At 43.0% G+C, this 18,337-nt stretch overlaps 1 protein-coding gene across 1 annotated transcript; it reads left to right on the top strand.

Annotated features, from left to right (window-relative positions):
- Positions 1-7,472: 7,472 nt before the first annotated feature.
- LOC103374282 (Krueppel-like factor 6) lies at positions 7,473-16,572 on the top strand. The gene is made up of 4 exons (XM_008304349.1): positions 7,473-7,797; positions 9,981-10,560; positions 12,272-12,395; positions 13,462-16,572. Exons 1-4 carry the CDS (start codon positions 7,696-7,698, stop codon positions 13,511-13,513), a joined length of 858 nt encoding a protein of 285 aa, XP_008302571.1. The 5' UTR covers positions 7,473-7,695; the 3' UTR covers positions 13,514-16,572.
- The last annotated feature ends 1,765 nt before the right edge of the window (positions 16,573-18,337 follow it).

Raw genomic sequence — 18,337 nt, 5'->3', positions numbered from 1 at the left:
AAACTGTGAGATTATTGTGACTTACGTCGTTGATCTGTGAAGGCTGATCAGACAGAAATAACACAAACTGTGCAGCTTAATCATGCCACAGTCAGGACTTGCAGGACACTTTTTTTTTGCATCTGCCCACCAGCACATCGCGGCTGCCAGAGGGCACATGTGGCTCGTTCTTTTGTCAAAAGTAGCTTTTGGCTGCCTCAGAAAGTCATACGAGGATGCCAAATGACATCACACAGTGATTAGCACATCAATACATTTGCTACACCACTTCTGTTTTTCCCAAGCTTGTAGCCGGTGGAGTGTATAGCGACGACGCATCGGACAAAACAGCCTTTCAGATCAACTGCACTCTGGGACGCCACACACAAGTATTTTTTTCCTGATGGTTGGGAAAGTGTTTGGGGCTCTCACTTGTCCCTTTTAAGAAATGATGTCACTGGCAACACATTTATCAACACTTGCCAACGCTGCACTTTACGTGACTTAAAAGCTTTTCATACATGCCGAGTAATACGTATAGGCACTCACCTTGCCCATGCATTTATCCGTCTCTTACCGGCCTTCATTTCGTCACTTGCGTCCTTAAATTGCTGTTTTAGTGCTCCCCCGAGACGTTCAAAGCCAGAATGCGACGTTCCAACAAACGGTTAACGTACTGTAGTCGGGTCATCCGAACGCGACCCCCATTTCTGAGATGAACGGATGACGTGTTCCTCAGACAGGATGAAGCGCAGTCATGACTCATCTAATGTGCAGTTGATAGATGTGGGAAACGAGCTGGAATTGACCTTTCTTTGTGTACATGTCTCTCAGGCGGTATTCTGTCTACTTGCTATAGGTTTCCCCAGAATTGGGTTTCAATAAACGCAGACGGTTACGTTTTGTCTCACAGCTCAAATTGGGTGATTCGATTGATCACAAAAAAATGCTCATTCTGTGGGTTGTTATGAAATGTGGGAAAAGCCAACATGTCATTTATATCTCCTCCTAGCCTCAGATATAAAATAGACTCTTGATTGTTGATTGAAATTCTTTTTATTGTCGGTCAGTATAGTAAAGAAAATTACCTCTACGGCATAAGCTGACCCTATGAGGGTGTCCTGTACATCAGCATCAGGCTGAGCTTCCAACATGTCCCAAAGTTGTGTTTTTTCTGTCACGTTCAAAAAACTTTTTAGATAGCCGAGTAGTACTACGACTTACTTCAGATTATACAACAGAGTATTAGGGCCACATTAGGAAAAATATTTTTCCACAGACTTTGAGAATAAAGTTTTAATATGATGAGAAAAAAAAGCTGTAATTTTAAGAGCATAAAGCAAAGATGAAGTATCTCCGGGTTTCTGAAGTAAGCTTCACCGAATGCTCCACGGCCCTCATTTCTAACAACTTCTCTCTTATAAAACAACTGGTTTAAATGCTACGACTTTATTTTTGTAAAATTCTGACTTTATTCTTGTCATATAACGACTTTATTCTCAAAGTCTGTGGAACAATATTTTTCTGAATGTGGTCCTAATAGTCTGTTGTAAAACTGACAACTGCAACAAGTGGAAAGTTTAAAAGAGTGTAAAAAAAGAGTTTTTTTTAGTGTGAGTAGCTTGAAACAGCCTATAATTACCTTTCATTATGACAGCAGTGTTGATAGTATTTGGTATCTATGATGAGCAAAGGAGAAGTTATATTGATTTAGTCACAAAGCCACAAAGTCGGCGTAGGGAGGAGGTCGGAGTGGATCAGTTGCAGATTCAAACTATCATCCGCATTTCTTTAAAGCTAGTCTCCCATAGCCAGAAGTACCTCCACAGCTCTGTGTCACAGCTGGACAATGGCCTGGCTACACCTCAGTATTATTCTGTTATAGGGGAGAAAAAGAGCTCTGGTGTGTTGGTGTTTCTATAAATCAATCAGAAGAAGCAGGATGCAGCAGGTATAGCTGCAGAGTAATGACAGAGGAATGGTTTTGGTGGAACATTTAATGCGAGGAGGAGAGCTTTGCCATTAAAATGGTTAATTTATTGCAAAAACCAAACAGGGCTGCGTTATTACATAACTTGAACCTCAGTGCGGTGGGATGCCCCTCGAAGATTATTGTTGATGCTGTTTCCGGTAGCAAAGGGGATTTTGAAACACAAGAGAAGGAGAAAGCTGCATGACATGTGTGGCCAAAATAGCAAACTTATAGCGAAAGCCTACATCTGGTGAGTCAGACGACTTCTAAGAATAAGTTTTCCATAACCTTGTTTAACCTCGTCTGTTTACTGCTGTAACCATGATGATCGAGGGCCGCTGTTTCCTGTTTCAAACTGAAAGTCGACAATTCTCTGAACCCTAATCTCGGCCATGTGTTTATTGTTGTAGCCATGACAACGGGAGTCCCCTGTTTTACCCTGATGCTAACTTGAGCCTACCCAGAGAATCAAAAACGTATCTGTAGCTCAGGTTGGAGGACTGGTAGCTTTACTTAGTTGTGTTTTGGAAAAATGTGTCCGTCACAGGCATCAAGGTTTTTACTTTGAGGCAAACACACTCAGGATCTTTTCTGATGCTCATCCAACAAAAGTGAACTGAGTCAGCTCTCAGCATCACATTCTCTCCGGTCGTCCAGTAAAAGTATTCTGTGCTGCTGGAGTGCTGGGAATTGAAAGCCTTGCTCAATAGCACTTTAGGCGAAGGTGTTCTCACTCCATCAGGATTTAAAGCAACATTCCCTTTGGTTGTTTTCTCCTCTAAACACTGCATCTGTTAGAAATCCATCCCCTTTAATGACTGTGGTCTTATGATTCTGATTCATCTGCAGTACATCAAACCCCAAATCAGTGAGACATGTGATGCGATGAAGCGATTGAATTAACTCTGCTTGTTTTTGCAGCAGAGTCACTTCACAGACTTTTGCTCATTGTGTCTCCTCTGTGCTTTTTACATACTATACTTTCCTTCACTCTGAATATCTTTGCATTTTGATTAGACTCAAGTAACATGCAGTTGGGGTGCCACACACTGAATATGTTAGCGAAATCAACTCTCTCATGCATCCAAATTGTAATCCCACCAAATGGCATACATTTGCGAGACGATCAATCAAAGCGCAGACAAAACAACAAGCGCAGCTTCTAAATCATTGTCATTTGTTATTATGCTATCTGACTTTTCTTTCCTAATGGCAACAACAAAACTTTTTAGCCTAATTGCAGCCGCGGACTTCTAATCAGGCACCAGACGCTGTTTGCAAATTAAGAACTGGCCATTATCTGCTGTGCATAGAATTTTAGGACAGCTAATTAAAAGTGAGTGACCATTTTTTGGCATGGCTTCCAAGCGCTGGGTTTTAACTGTGTGTGTTGGATGCAAAACAGCAATGGCTTGTTTTCTCTGCTTGATTCCTGACATTGTAAAGACGGGAATCAAGCAGAGACTTTTACAAAAGGCCTGACTTTGTGGCCTTTGTATGTCATGTACTCGCAGCTTATGGTATAAATAACAAAGTTTCCGTTTTGGCTGCTGTGCAAAGTTATTATTGCAGCATCTATTTAAATGCAAGCAGAATCTAAAAGGAGAAGCCTCTAAATTATGTGAAACAATAAAGTATAGTCTACACAGTGTAGTCCATGCTCCATCTCCTTGATCTGCATGAGAAGTTGTGCTTTTGTAAAATATGTTTCTGCACTGTTTGCATTATTTATATACGTTCTTACCAAATGAGCACATTTTAAACTCGACAAATGCACACAAACAATACCTGACCGGTGCACAGCTTTGCCGCGTTATCTACGTACTGTTTATGCTCAATATTGTGTTGCTATGGATTCATCCTGTCACAGATCAGCATCCCACGTGCATCGCTACCAACATCAGTCACTGCTTCATGGCAACTGTACCGGCTGTTTACAGTCGCATGACTCACGTTGCCTTTGCATCAGCTTCAGCGTCCGCCTCATGGAACAAAAAAATGTGCACGGATTTGGCTTGATGACACATGTGCAGAGACGATAAACAGACTTTTGTGGGAAGAGTTTTCAGAACAAAAGCGGCACTTTAAAAATACGAGCCGGTGAATTTGTGCTGCTTTCTTGAGGTGACAATGTTGGAGAAACATACGAACATGAGTTCAAAATCAGAAGCTTACATACAGCAAATAAGTAACAAGCGAACCAAAACCAACATTTAACACATCTTGCCCCTGAAAGTTTGGTTAAAATGGGTTTTCTATGACAGTATTTCCATACTGCATGCAAATTATAAACACATTTAGTTACTGATGGACACAAACTGTTGAAAATAGGAACAGGAGGAGCTGATACAAAATAACACCAAATAAAAAAGTGTTTGGTAGAAACGGAGCAGAAACGACAAAAAGAACACACTTTTAAAAATACCAGGACATTGGTAGGATGGAACAGGGCAACATGTGTGAAGCTTTTATTTTTTATTTTTTATTTTTAAAGCATTTTAACATCATGTCTAGTGTATGCTAAAGTTAGCATTAGGCCTATACCATGATTAAACACAACATACATACAACATGGATGGAGGATGCACCCTGAACATCACCAGTATTAAAGTGAAATTGGTCATCATTTCAACTCAGACTTTCCATTAACTTCACCATTATGCCTCCACCAATCGAGAAATGTTAAATTTCTAAAGCGTGTAATTCCTCCCAGGTGTATGCCACTGTGTCGGCCTCTATGTGCCGAGATGTTCAGCCAATGATCGGACAGAGGAAGAGAGATGATGTTGGTCCGTATTGATCTTCACTCCGTATTATCAGGATGTCCCGAAAACTCTCTGAAAAACTTCCAGTTGATCTAAAATTTGGAGCAGGAGTAATGGCTGGAACTAGCAAAGGAGACTGTATTTCTGCCAAATTAGCTTCTCTTTATCGGCTCCCTATAAAATCCACAATAGAATTTAAAGTCCTTCTCCTCACACGCAAAGCTCTTCATGACAGAGCTCCATTGTTTCTTAAAGACTATGTCAACAGAGCATTTCTTTCCAGACTGCAGGTGTACTTGTGGTTCTTCGAGTAGATCCTTCTACTATTAGGCTCCTCTGTGGTGGAATCGGCTCCCAGTTTGGTTTCAGGAGGCAGGCCCCCTCTCTCGCCTTAAAACGTTCCTTCTTGATGAATCTTGTAGCTGTATCAATATACCACCATTGCACATCACCAACTTCAGAGTCTTCTCTCTCTTGTAGTCTGTTTTTTTTTTGTCTTCTCTGCATGTATGTCTAGCTCAGGAGGTACTGATCTGCGGTTACAGGCCTCATCAACCATTTCAGTGTTTATTGTTCTATTGTGCATTGTCTGATTTCGATCCTGTTCTTCCTCAACCCAACTGGTCAAGCCAGATGTCCGCCCTCCCCTGGACCTGGTTCTGCTAAAGGTTTATTCCTGTTAAACAGGAGCTTGTTCTAAGGAAAGTCGTGATTTGTTGGGTTTCTCTGGGGAACATAAATTTGTAAGATCTTCAGTTTTCTATGTGAGGCGCATTGAGGTGACTTATATTGTGAATTGGTGCTACATAAATAAAACTGAACTGAACACTTAAATTAATACATTCAAGCTGTTGCATTACTGAAGCTGCCGGCTGCATATAAAAACAGCGTACACAGGAGCTACGTATAGTTTGTTCTTTATTGAACTGTAAATTCTCTATCATCCCTATACATGGCTTATAAGGTCAGTGATGAATCATCTAAAGGGTTATAGGAAAACATGACGCTCTGCTTCCATTTACTTCTGATGTGTGTCATGACCGAGCCTCCCGTCCATGTGCTCTCCGTCCCTGAAACCCATAGACTCATGACAGAATGTGATGCTGCTGAGTGCTGCAAATGTGCCCACAGCTGAGATCTCAACAAAAGAGGCTCCGTTGTTGGAGGCGCTCGACCGGGCCGATGGGTCAAACAATGGCGCTCTGTTCCAAATATGTTGTTTGTCACATCGCCTGCCTTTAACTTGTCAATGCCGCTGTTGTTCCGCTCGACTTCAACTTTATCCCACATCTTATGCAATTGGACATGTAGCTTGGCTCACATGTGCTGTACATTAGGCGTCGGTGAGCTTAATAGCAGCTCAGCCTCACTGTGTCGACTGATGTTCAATATTCTGCACAGACAACTGAGAGAGCACAAACTCACACTGATTAAAGAAGGAATTAACTACATTTGCTAAGAGGAAGTAGGTCTCACTTAACAAAATAAAAGCTGTGTTCTTATATATCTATTTTTTTATCACCAGTATTTTGAAAACTTAGGACTTTTTTTTTTTTTACAAATTGCATTTTCATGCCAACTTCACAATAAAGCATGAAGCAGATCACACATCAAGCACATAAATCTGTTCATATATAAACATGTAGGTCTATTATCTCTAATTAATATTCATGTTTCTTTGATCCTGGGGAAGTGAGGAAGCACAGATTACAGCATAGCAATGATCATTTACGTTCGAAGAAGGGAAAAGGGGAAATATATTTCTGGCAGAGAGCCACGGTGTATTTATAGCGTGTCACTCTGGAGCTGTGAGAGATATATTGCAATCTTTTATTAGAAACTCTAAACACACACTATGGGTGGCCCCACACTTTTTTTTTAACCTCCTGCTTCTAGAAGTAAACCAGCAATGTGGTTTCATGATCACAATCAGGAATAGTAAACAGGCTTTGCTCCAGGAGAAGTAGGCGCTGAAGAGAGAGCCACAGGTGACAGAGATTAAAACGCACACATAGAAATGTAGAAAACCTTGTGCAGAAGCGAACCTGTCCCTCATGGTGCACCTCAAGCTGCTGCCACTACAATAACCTGCACAGCGTTTTGTGAATAATCATCTTTATGGCAACTCTATTATAACTTAATAGCTTCTCAAAGCGTCTGCACTGTCACAGAGAGACTCATAATAATCCTCATGGATCTCTGGGCAGCCATGAAGACGAGAAGTCTATCAGATCTGTTTCACAGACCACAGAAATTGATCAGACTTTTCATGATCCCCCTGAGTTTGCAGGCGCCTCGGAATATTGTTGGCAGGATTTGCGCCCTTACAGACAGGAGGAGCAATTTTCTTTACAGGCTTTCTGCTCCTCGCATTTAAGTCGCGCAGATAAGAGAAGTCAGTGTGTTTGTGATGAAACCAGCGCTGAGGCTGAAGCCGCGAGTCTCCAGCGCTTCTCCTGTCCGCCGCTCCGGAGAAGCTGGAGCTCACATTTGAATCAGTAGAGAACTCGACTTCCTCGTTGTGGTGAAGCGAGTGCGGCTTATATAGCTCTCTAAAAATAGCGCTGATTTGGCCCAATGGGAGCCAGAGACACTCCGAGCCGCGCACCAACCGCAGCATACAGGATGAGTCGGCTCCGGCCTGCCATTGGGCAGAGGTGGTCTGGTAGGCGGGTGCTGCGCTCCTGCAAACCCATTGGCAGACGTGCCGAAACGTAATGTAATCACATGGGGGTGGGTTTGTCTGTAATTTTGAATCGGGGGGGAAGTTTACAGTGCGTTGACGGACTTTTGGAGAGTTCAGTGTTGTGCGCTCTCGGTGCGTCACACGCTCACAGCCTCGACTGGAAGTGCACGACTCCAGACTATTATACATGCAAATACAGCCAAGACTCCAGCTTTTCTCTCTCAACACGACAGGCTTCGTTTTCTCTCCAAGCTTGAATTCGCTTCTACTTGTGGCTGAATCTCAGGAGTGAAATGGATGTCATCCCCATGTGTAGCATCTTCCAGGAGCTCCAAATCGTGCACGACACCGGATACTTTTCAGCGTTACCGTCTCTGGAAGAGTACTGGCAGCAGGTAACGAGTTATTCCCTCCATCTGAATACGCAGCGTGACAGTCGGCTCGCTGTGTGATTGTTTTACTGAAGTGCTGGGAATGTGCGTAATTTGGGGGAAACTCGCTCGTCGGTGACAGCTGCGCGCAAATGTCAAAGTTGTTTATGCGAGTCCACGTTTGATTTGGTGCCAACAGTTAATAACAGTTTCTCCGGTAAAAGTCGCCTTTATAGGGGAAGTGATGCAAGTTCCTTCAATGACAGATCGCTTCAGAATTAATATATATTTCTATATATTTCCATTTCCATCCTCTTGCAGTGCGTAATATTTTCGCAAAATATTATTATTCTTTAATTTTTTAAGTGATTTGTAGTTTTGCTGTTTTCTGTCTTGCTTGTAGTTGTTCTGGGTGCTTTGCGGATGACATTCTCGTCATTGTGGAAGTATTGTTAGATAATTTCGTGCACGCTGTAGAGGCACGTCGGCTTGTGATAAAATAAAAACACGTTGGGTTGCAGATTTGGCCACTGAATGGCGAGCCGTGCGTCTTTGCGCGTATCCGCTCCTCCTCTCTCTTACTACCTCTCTCCGTCTCTCGCTCGCTGTCATACACAGCAAACACACACACACACACACACACACACACACACACGAGAGTGACAGACTGACAGAGAGTCAGACAGACAGAGAGAGAGAGAGAGAGAGACTGATTTCTATTCCAGTTTGGCTCGACGAGGCGGCCTCTGGATGACAGAACAGTGGAGTTTTATGCCGGAGACGAGAGGAGGGCGAAAGTCGCTTCTTGTTCGTGTTGGGAAATGAAATGAATTGGCAACACGCTTCAGTCTTCTTCTATCTCTCCGTCTATCAGATCTTTTCGGGCTCCGGGCCAAGTCGCCCTCACAGGCATTTAAAGCTCGCCTGGGATTTATCCAGCACTGCTGACGAGAAACATTTCAATTGAATGCATTCTGTCTTTCATTCCCAAGTTGCCACCATGTTCCCACAGTATTCCTATTTTAGATTATACACAAACATAAAGGCTTTTTGTTGCTACCTCTGGCTTTATTCCATGTGTTCCTAAGTTAAATTGTATGTGTGATTTATTGCCATCTTCTCTTTCCTCTTGGACATTACTGTTGTTGAGGCGGTTGTCATGCAGTGTTGGTGATTTTGCACACTTTAAAAAGACAAAAATGTGCCAGTGATGTGGGTTCATTGGGTGCATCCTCTTTGACTTCAGATCCATTCAGCCAAATAGGGATATCCCCTTCTCTTGTAGTTTCATTTTTGTATTTTTTAGAATCGTAAGAGGTCAAACTTCAGAGTGTCACGCGAGACATAAATTAAAAGTTAGAAAAAGTCCGAAAAATATGTTCATCGTGTAGCATCGTTGCAGCTTAATTCACTTCTACTGTGACAACATTCGGCTGTAAACTGGATAGCGCTTCATTAGGAAGCTGCTGTTAGTGGCCCTCCTATGTGTCCTGTCCTCGCTGACTGCAGAGGGTTAAGGAAGTGCTCTCTCACTTCCTTTTCACAGAAAATAGACCCACAATTCACAGTGGCTCCTGCAGTATTCATGCCAGGCTTTTTATGGACCCCCATGAACCAGACCTCCCTCCTCTCAGTCCCTGGTGTGCTATGTTATTTCTAGCGATGCCTCCGAATGCATTATTAAATCCACATTATGTTGAATAATTGATAGATTTAAAAGATCTACAAGCACTTCCCTAACCCATTGGGGGGCTCTGTAGCATATGTAAATTTCATGACCAACCTCAACACACACTCACACACATGCACCGCCGTGCGTGCCGTGGCGGGTAAGAGCACCTTGTTCTTGCATGCTCTCAGAAGGAAGTGTTGTGCTTGTAATCTTCCCTGATATGGCCTCAGAGGGCACCCTTAGAACGTACTTGACTATCCTCTGCATAGGACATTGTGTCTTGCCTCATTCCTGCAGGCAGAAAGGAAGCAGGGCCAGTGGTGTTACAGTGTCACAGCGTTTCCCCCTCCTGCTGCTGCTGCTGCTAAGAATAAACATGGTGCATAGGAGATCGCCACAGTTTGTGTTTCCTGTAAAAACAAATGACTTTTTTGGGGATTTTAGGGACTTTCCTTTTGAAGAAGAGCATCTGTGAAGGGCCTTAGGCTCTGTGCGACACTGAACTCACTGCTATCTTTGTCTTCCCTCTACACAGACATGCCTCGAGCTGGAGAGATACCTCCAGAGTGAGCCCTACGTCTCGGCCACGGACCTCAAATTTGACAACCAGGAGGACCTGTGGAGCAAGCTGATGCTCGCCTGTGGAGACAAGTCAAGCGAGTCAGACCCAAAGATCCCCCATATCAAAGAGGAGGAAGACAATCAGGACCAGCACCTTGACGCCGGTGGCTTCAACTCCGATGCCAGCAGCGAGGCTTCGGACAGCTCCGAGGAGCTCTCCCCCACCCTCGACTTCTCCTCTGGCTCTTTGACTGACATTCTGGGTGACAGCGGCGAAGACCTGGGCTCCGCCATCATCAGCACGCCGCCGTCGTCACCCGAGCTCGGCAAGGAGGGCTCCGTAGCCCAGGTGTGGAGTGGGATACAGACTGTGCTGCACTCACCTGGGAAAATAAGGACTGGGGGCTTGGAGAGGGCCGTGGAAAGGTCGGGGCTGACCAGCGGGGAGACGTCGCCAGACGGGAGGAAGCGAGTGCACAGGTGTCAGTTCAACGGATGCAGGAAGGTGTACACCAAGAGCTCGCATCTCAAAGCACACCAGCGCACACACACAGGTAAACACGTCTGGTCCTATCAGAAATGCTGATAAAATGAACTCATGTGCCGATAACATGCTCCCACATTCTTTGAATAGTTTGTCAGGAGGAATGCCCTCAACTGTGACCTAATTCACACAGAAGAACGTGACTTCATGCAGGGGGAAGGGAGATGGAGAGGCAGACGGGAGGGGGAGGGATGTTCTTTTGTGGCCGAGCAGTAGCACAGAGGATGTGGATCCTGAAAACAAATCAACAGTTCTCAGATTTCACCATGGGAAAAGACTCAGTGCTTTCAAATTCAACAATAAAGAAAAGAAGAGGGCGAGAGAAATGATGGGAATCTGACATTTGCAGTGTTTTGTCGGGGGTTCAAATGTGAGCAGTTTCCTTCGTCACCTCTGACCTCTGCCAGGCTGTTTACAGCTGTGCCGCCCATTAGCGGAGGAAGCCACATTCCTCGCATCTTTCTCTGACCATGTTAGCCACATGGTTAATGGTCTTTAGGACCATTAGGAGCAGCTTCCCCTCCATTACATAAGCCTTCTACTCAAGCAGCTCTTACAGCTGCATACCACAGCTCTCGAGACCCACAAGGCACATGGTTGTTTTTCTCTTCAACTCACATACCCCCTTTTCCACTGAGCTGGTTCCAGTGCTAGTTCGGAGCCAGAGTCTGACTTAGCACCAGTTCTTCGTGTTCCCACCGCCTAAGCACCAGCTCCAGGTTCTCAAAACCTGTGCTTAGCGAGCACCGGTTCTTTGCTGGGCCAGAGCTAAGAACCGAGTACGTCAGGGGATGGGGCGGGGTTATCGTGACCAACGAGACCAAAACCACAGAATGGGACACACAAGTGGTAATATGTGTCGTTTTTCACCAGGACGTCTTCTGGTCCGATCGCAGATGCATTGAAATAAGTCCCGGGACACACAGAAGTTTTGCTCAAACTGTTGCAGAATCCGCTACAGTTGTGTCCAACCAGCAGCACCACAGTGGTAGAAAACAGTACTTTTTAAACTTTGGTGTACTGCAGTATTTACCCTTAGAAATGCGGTCATCTCCTGAAAAACGCTACATGTTTTTTCCGCTCATAGAAAAGACTGCATGAGAAAAAATCACTCGGTTTCATCTCTTTTTAAAGTAATTTTTGGTTGTGCAGCTGTCTGAGCACCACAGCCACCAACAGCAGCTACCGCAGCCGGTAATGTGGGACGTTCAGGGAACATCGGTAAACTGTAGAGTCCATCGATAAGAAAATGTTCAGCAAGTCACATGTTTTGTCTGTGACAAAGTCGAAAGTGCAACCAATTGAGAAAGTTGGTTGAACCAGTGGAAAAGTCAGTCTGGATTCCTGTGTGGACTTCTGTGTGGCGCGAGCGTTGTTCGGTAAATGACTCCGTGTGCACTGACGTATGGCGTGGCTCTAACGTGGCTCCTTACCAATGGAAAAGCAAACAGGTTCTTAGGAGGTGGGAGATTTGAACCAACTAAGCACCAGCACCAGCAACGACCCAGCACCTGGTTGTTCTTGGTGGAAAAAGGGTAACAGTAGTCAGCTGAGCACCTGCACTGGACCACATTCCCCTAGAACTCAGCATCAGCCTCTCGTCATGTAAATGTTCACGACATGTTTGGGAATTTAGAAATCCTAAACAATGAACAAAACTTGAAGACTGCATGTTTGGAAGAAAAAGTGGCTAAATGTGTGTTGTTTGGTGATTTTTGTAGGTGAGAAGCCTTACAGGTGTTCATGGGAGGGCTGCGAGTGGCGCTTTGCACGAAGCGATGAACTCACCAGACACTTCAGGAAGCACACTGGAGCAAAGCCATTTAAATGCAGTCACTGCGACAGGTGAGTGTTTTAAAGTCAGAAAATAATAGAAATGTCACTACGATGCCACCGTGTAAAGAAACTGTTGTTTTTGTTGTTCTGGTCACAAAAACGTTTGTCAGACGAATGAATTCTCGATGTTTTCATGCCTCCGTCAAGTGATCTCCACAATGTTGACTTCCAAACACGACAGTGAAGTGCTAATCTTCTTGTCTTTTACTTTGGTGTCTCAGCACTCCTTCACTAACAAAGACCACAGCAAATTAGTTTATCACAATGACAAGTTGGGTGCAGGGATGAATGAGGGTTAAGGATGGACTGATGGAGCGGGGTCGAGGTCAAGGGGCTGCATGAAAAGAGAGCTGAGTACAATGGTGTGAGGAAGGGTTGAATGGGGATTGTTGCAGGGTGGAAGAGAGGAGGCGATGCAATGAGAAGCTCAGCTCATAATAAATGGGACGTTATGTAAGGACGTTCGTCAAACCTGTACAGGTTAGAATGGGAAATTAGATAAGAGCAAGACATAGGCTTTGTTTCATGGGAAGCAGGAACAGCTCAGGTCAGAACTGTTGATGACCAGTAAGCAGATGGAAAAAATGACTCTGAAGCCAACACTGCTGGTTCTTTTATCTAAACACAAACTTCAGGCTTGTTTGACTAATGAAAAATGAGCTTGACACGATTCCTGTCACTGGTTTTACTTGCTAACAAACCGCTACAGATATGAAACTGAACAAAAACATCCAATCTAGCCTTCACTTCAGTTTCAACAGGGAGAACAGTCTTTGAAGGATCTGTGAGAAATCCAAGTTTGGAAGAATAAGAGATGTACATCATTTTCTAGCACAGCATTAAAACAGCTTAAGTCAACTGTTTTTTGACTTTTTTGCAATGTGTAATATTTGATGTTGTTTCATTGTGTTGAGTTTAGCATCGCCTTTGCTTGGTCTGATTGTGCCAACAACTTTTGACCAGCAAGGACAACTCAGACTATATTTTGATGTACAATAATGAAAATGACTCTAGTCACATGCAACAATCTCAGTCCTTTACTCCAATGGCTAAACCTACTTTTTTCTCTCCTCAGGTGTTTCTCCCGTTCTGACCACCTGGCGCTGCACATGAAGAGGCACATCTAAGATGGCCTCCATGTCTGGAGCTCTGAGGGATGATTCTGGTTGATTGTCCTGACCTGTGGGGGATCAGCGAGGCCGGTGTGTCCTGGGAGCGTTAACAGGGGCACCGCCGTGTTCCAGTCAGTGGAAAAACATGAAGCAACGCAGGCTATTATTTGCACCATACTTAGTGCCTCCAACACCTCGCTGCGGAGATTGCTCTTGAAAGGCTTTTACGGAGGAGCGGGAGGGCGAAGAGGGACTTTAGGGAGAAAAAAAAAAAAAGACAGTTAAAAGAGTGGGAAAAATCTGGACTGGAGACGACGGGAAGAGACTCTTCTGTATGGTGTTCAACGCTTTTTTCCTGGAGGATTATGGGACTCCGGGGGGTGGGGGTGCTGATCCTCCATTGACAGTGTGTTTGCCTGTGCGCATGGGGACTGTGAGTGCCTGCGACTGGGTGCCTGTGCTGGCTTTATGGAGCGGATGGAGCTTGCATTGTGGAGCTGCGAGTGAATGACATGGATGGGGTGATGTTGTACAAGGGAGGTTTTTTTTTGGTTCTTTTTGAGTTGGGGGGGTTATCTGTTGTCTCACTAAGAATGAATGCAAGCAAAAAGGTTCTGTCTGTGTTGATTGAGTTTATTGGCCATGGAGAGGAGTAAAGGGGGGTTGTTTGGTCAAGCCAATTTGCCGGAGAGCGCCCCCCGTCCGCTTGGAGGTGGAACTACAGCTCCCTGTCCAAAAGTGGGAGGTTGTTTTGTTTAGTGCAGCTATTAAATGTGCAATGTATTACGTAGCCTGTCTCGAAACATACACGCTATAAAGCTCATTTTGTTGTCCATTGTGTAAGCTTTGTATCTTGAAAGAAAACAACAAAAAAAAACAACAATTGTACACAGTTATTGCCATTATAACAGAAGTTGCATGGGATCTGGGGATGTGTTGCTCACCTGTTTGCTTATAGGACAACAAAATTCCATTCAAGAGCAGCTACCTTCATGTTACTCAATATCATAGTATTGTACAAAACACATAAGGCAGTCATTTTGTTTTGTTTTGTTTTTTTATGTTCTTGATAAGTTGGGGATGCCACTATTGCTTTGCAGCTGTCTTGATCGTGGGATTCTTTTTTTTTTTGTTCTGTTTTCTTCACTTTTGCTTTTCTCTTCTGTTCTATCTGTAAATGCACTGTTGACCTTACTGATGCCTTATGTAAGTGGCCTTGTCTTGTTAAATAGATCACTCTCTCTCTCTCTCACACACACACACACACACACACACCAAACGGCCGTTGCAAATGCAGTAGTGCGTTATTGAATAGCTTTATAAAGGCTCTGATCCATACAGTTGCACCTTTGCCCTTTTCTCTCGCAACAGACTCCTCTAAATTCTTGAATATTAAAAAAACAGTAACTCTATATCAGCTTCATGATGACTGCCATTTTTACATTTCTGTGCATTCTTTGTCAAATATATCATAAATATATCATAACTAAACTCACACTCTCCAAAATGACCCAGATCTGAGACAGAATTGTGGAGCACTTGGACAAGCAGTTCACCTTTATAATGGATTACTACTATGTAGTATAAGACGGTGTGGGTGCACTTCAGATGAACTGTAACTTGCTGTCAGAGGTACAGAGTCTTGGAAACATGTTCTCATGAAATGTTGCGTGTTCGGCCACCGAGGCTGTGACGAATTAAGATTTAGTGCAAAGGAAGCATCTACATTGGGACGTTTGTATCGGTCGATGTGTCAAAAGAATATATTGTCAAAAGGAAAAGGAAATGTCCTTTAAAGTGATGACAGCATTCTCAATCATGAGTTTGTTTTGATGTATGTTTTGTTCAGTCTTGCCCTCCGGGTGAGTCAGTGTCTTTACTTAGTCCTGGTTTAAACAACCTGTAATCTGACTAAACGGTACCAGAACCAGTCTAACCAGTCCAGCTGAGCCGTTCTGCAGGTGGTGTAAAGTTCTCTGTCTCTGCGGGTAGACTGAGGTGAGACCAGGATCAGATGTTTGTCTGTACCAACTTCACGATATGCATGTTTTAAATTAAGTTCTATGACTTCAACGCACTCCTCTGTGGGCTGATAAAAAAAATCTCTGATCTCTTGGGTTTATTGGAATATTTTAGTTGACATTTTGGATAATTTTATTTCCCCATTTGTAGAAATGTTTTGGAGCCATGATGTTTCTACTGGATAACTTTTGTCGAATAAGTAAAACAAGCGGAGGGGTCGGGGAAGAACTTCATTCATTCACCTATAACTTGATGTCTGTCACTCAGTAGTCAACATCACAGGTAGCCTTGTTACGACTCAACACCTGCGCAGGTGAACCTGTTGGACGTTAGAGAAAATCAGTGGGTGATGCTCGTTTTTACACTGAGAAATGTCAAAATGCAAAGACATGTTACATTGTAAACTAAGAGAATTTTGTAAGGAAGCTTCTATTTTGAAAGGGTATGGGACCAAAAAACAAGCGCAGCATGTTGTTTCTAAACCTGAAAGAGGAAAGGCTGAAGAGTTCTTGTAAAATAGATGCACTCCATTCTCCTTCATTTGCTTCTGTAACATCTTTGCTTTGGATTTTTTCTTCTTTTTGTTTTTTGAGAAAATCAAAGAAAGGTAAAGCAAATGTACATTTTAAAGTGGCATCAATAGCGCCTACACTTGTGGCCTATCATCTTTCAACAAAAACAACAACAACAAAAAAGAAAAACTACAACAAAAAAATAAATAAAAAATAAAAACTACTTTTCAGACGTGAATTGTTCTGGACACTTGAATTGTCATAATTTTGCATTCTGGTGCCCGCTAAGTATTATTATTTTTATTTTTATTTTTATTTTTTGCCATGTGATTTCTTTCTCTCAACTTTTCAAAGACCTGCGAAGATGCCCTATCTTTAGCTAGAGAATCTTTATTGGATAAACATGAAAAAATATGAGGCTCTATTTTTGTTCGTTTTATGGCATAACAAGATTTTTTCATTTGAAATTGTTTTGTAAAATAGTTTCTGTATGAATGTATTTTTTATTGGAAAATGGATAAAAAGACTTTATTGGTTCTACATGTGCTTTTTGTTTTTCTTTCTCCCGCTGTCCTCCCAAGACACGGCCGACGAGGAAGTGTTTGTTTACGGGATATTGGGGAGTTTCCCAGAGGAGACATTACTTCTGCTTCCCCCTCGTCCCCCTTTAGAGGTCAGAAGTCCGGGTCAGCTGCAGAACACTCGCTGGGATTCAGTGACTAGAACCAGAGAAATATACTCAGATGGCAGTCGTCCATAATTCTCTGAACTTAAAGTGTCATTCAGGATCCTTTGAGTTTTATTTGTTTAGGTTTTGCTATCAGTAATAACACTGCATGCTGTTATTTTTATCTGCAGCTGAATCGTTTTTAGCAAACTCTCCTCACACAGGAGCTAGAAGTGCATTTGATGGGGACTATTTTTAGCAGCAGAACACAACACGATTGGAGTTCAGTGAGTTTTTGGGGCAGCAGGATAGGAGGACATAGAACTGAGTCCAAATAAAACAGTCTGACCAGAGTCTCGATCATGTGTTTCCTGGAGACAAACGGAGCTCTGTGACAGATGAACAACACATATCAGGCTTTATATTCACATGTTGGCAGATTGCAGTGAGCAACATTCAGACTGTTGGTAGGTTTGTGGGGTTTTGATGAAATCTTGAAACACTGCAGTCTGGAAACAAGCTAAAGTCAAATGTGGTTTGTAGGTATAGAGGTCTGCAGCAAACCTTATCATCACACTAAACCTATTTGTAATTGCAAACTTAGGCAAACTCAACCTGACTTTCATACCAGCATCAGTTTCCTGGTTTAAATGTGACTTCATGTATTTGCGTAGTTCTGCACACACACAGTGATGCTGCATTCAAGGTTTATTGATGCTGATGCTTTTCAGTTTTCTTATGAATTTTTATAAAATAGTCACAATACTCCAGATATTGTTACACCTGTCACAGGTGTCATAGATTTCATTGTAGTCATGTCAGCGTGTTCCTGGATCTTTGTAAATACTTTCCTGAATATACCGTGAACACAGCTGATAGTAATGATGACCAGCTTTGACAAATAAGACCCAGTTTGCAATAAACTAGAATTTTCCTTCGTGCCACAAAGCAAAGCTCCACACAGAAGTAGCTGGGCGATCGAAAATATGTAAAAATCTGGCAGAAAAAAGGAAAATATTTAGTTTATTCTTACAGATATACTGATGATCATGATGAAAAGCTCATCCCTAGTTCAACATTAGAGCGACGATATGAGCCATTTAGAGGAATGTACATTGTGAGGACAATCTGTTCCTCCTGCTCCAGCCAAGAGTGCAGAGTTTTCATCTTACTCTCCAAGAAATTTATGCAAATTAAGTTGTGCCACAAACAAATCCCTGATAAGAGCTCTGCACACTACACAGACAAATAGCCTCTTCATCTCCGATTGCAAGCACAAAGTGCCTTGGCTGGAACACTGCACCGCCGAGCCTACCATGCTCCATGCCCCAAAGCCCCGAAATAATTGAAGCACTCTCAAGAGGTTTCTTTCTTTTTTTTAAAGATATATTTATTGGTATTTTAATTTGAAACACCAGAACTGTGCAATATCATAAAAATGAGCAAGTAAAGGAAAGAAATGTCCTGAGAAGCAGATTAAATATAGAATTGTACTTTTTCCCGTCAAATAGGCCAACATTTCAATAATTTTCAGATAGTTGGAGAAATATTGTAGAACTGGCCACAATCTTGACACTCTGTCAATTACCATGTGGGCCAAATAAGAAAATTTGTATCAATTAAATATGCATGACTGTG

This window comes from Stegastes partitus, unplaced genomic scaffold, assembly GCF_000690725.1.
Source record: "Stegastes partitus isolate 25-593 unplaced genomic scaffold, Stegastes_partitus-1.0.2 Scaffold2195, whole genome shotgun sequence".
In the NCBI taxonomy this organism is placed as follows: Eukaryota; Metazoa; Chordata; class Actinopteri; family Pomacentridae; genus Stegastes; species Stegastes partitus.
Note: the sequence above shows the minus strand (reverse complement) of the source record. Positions and strands in the feature narration are given on the sequence as shown.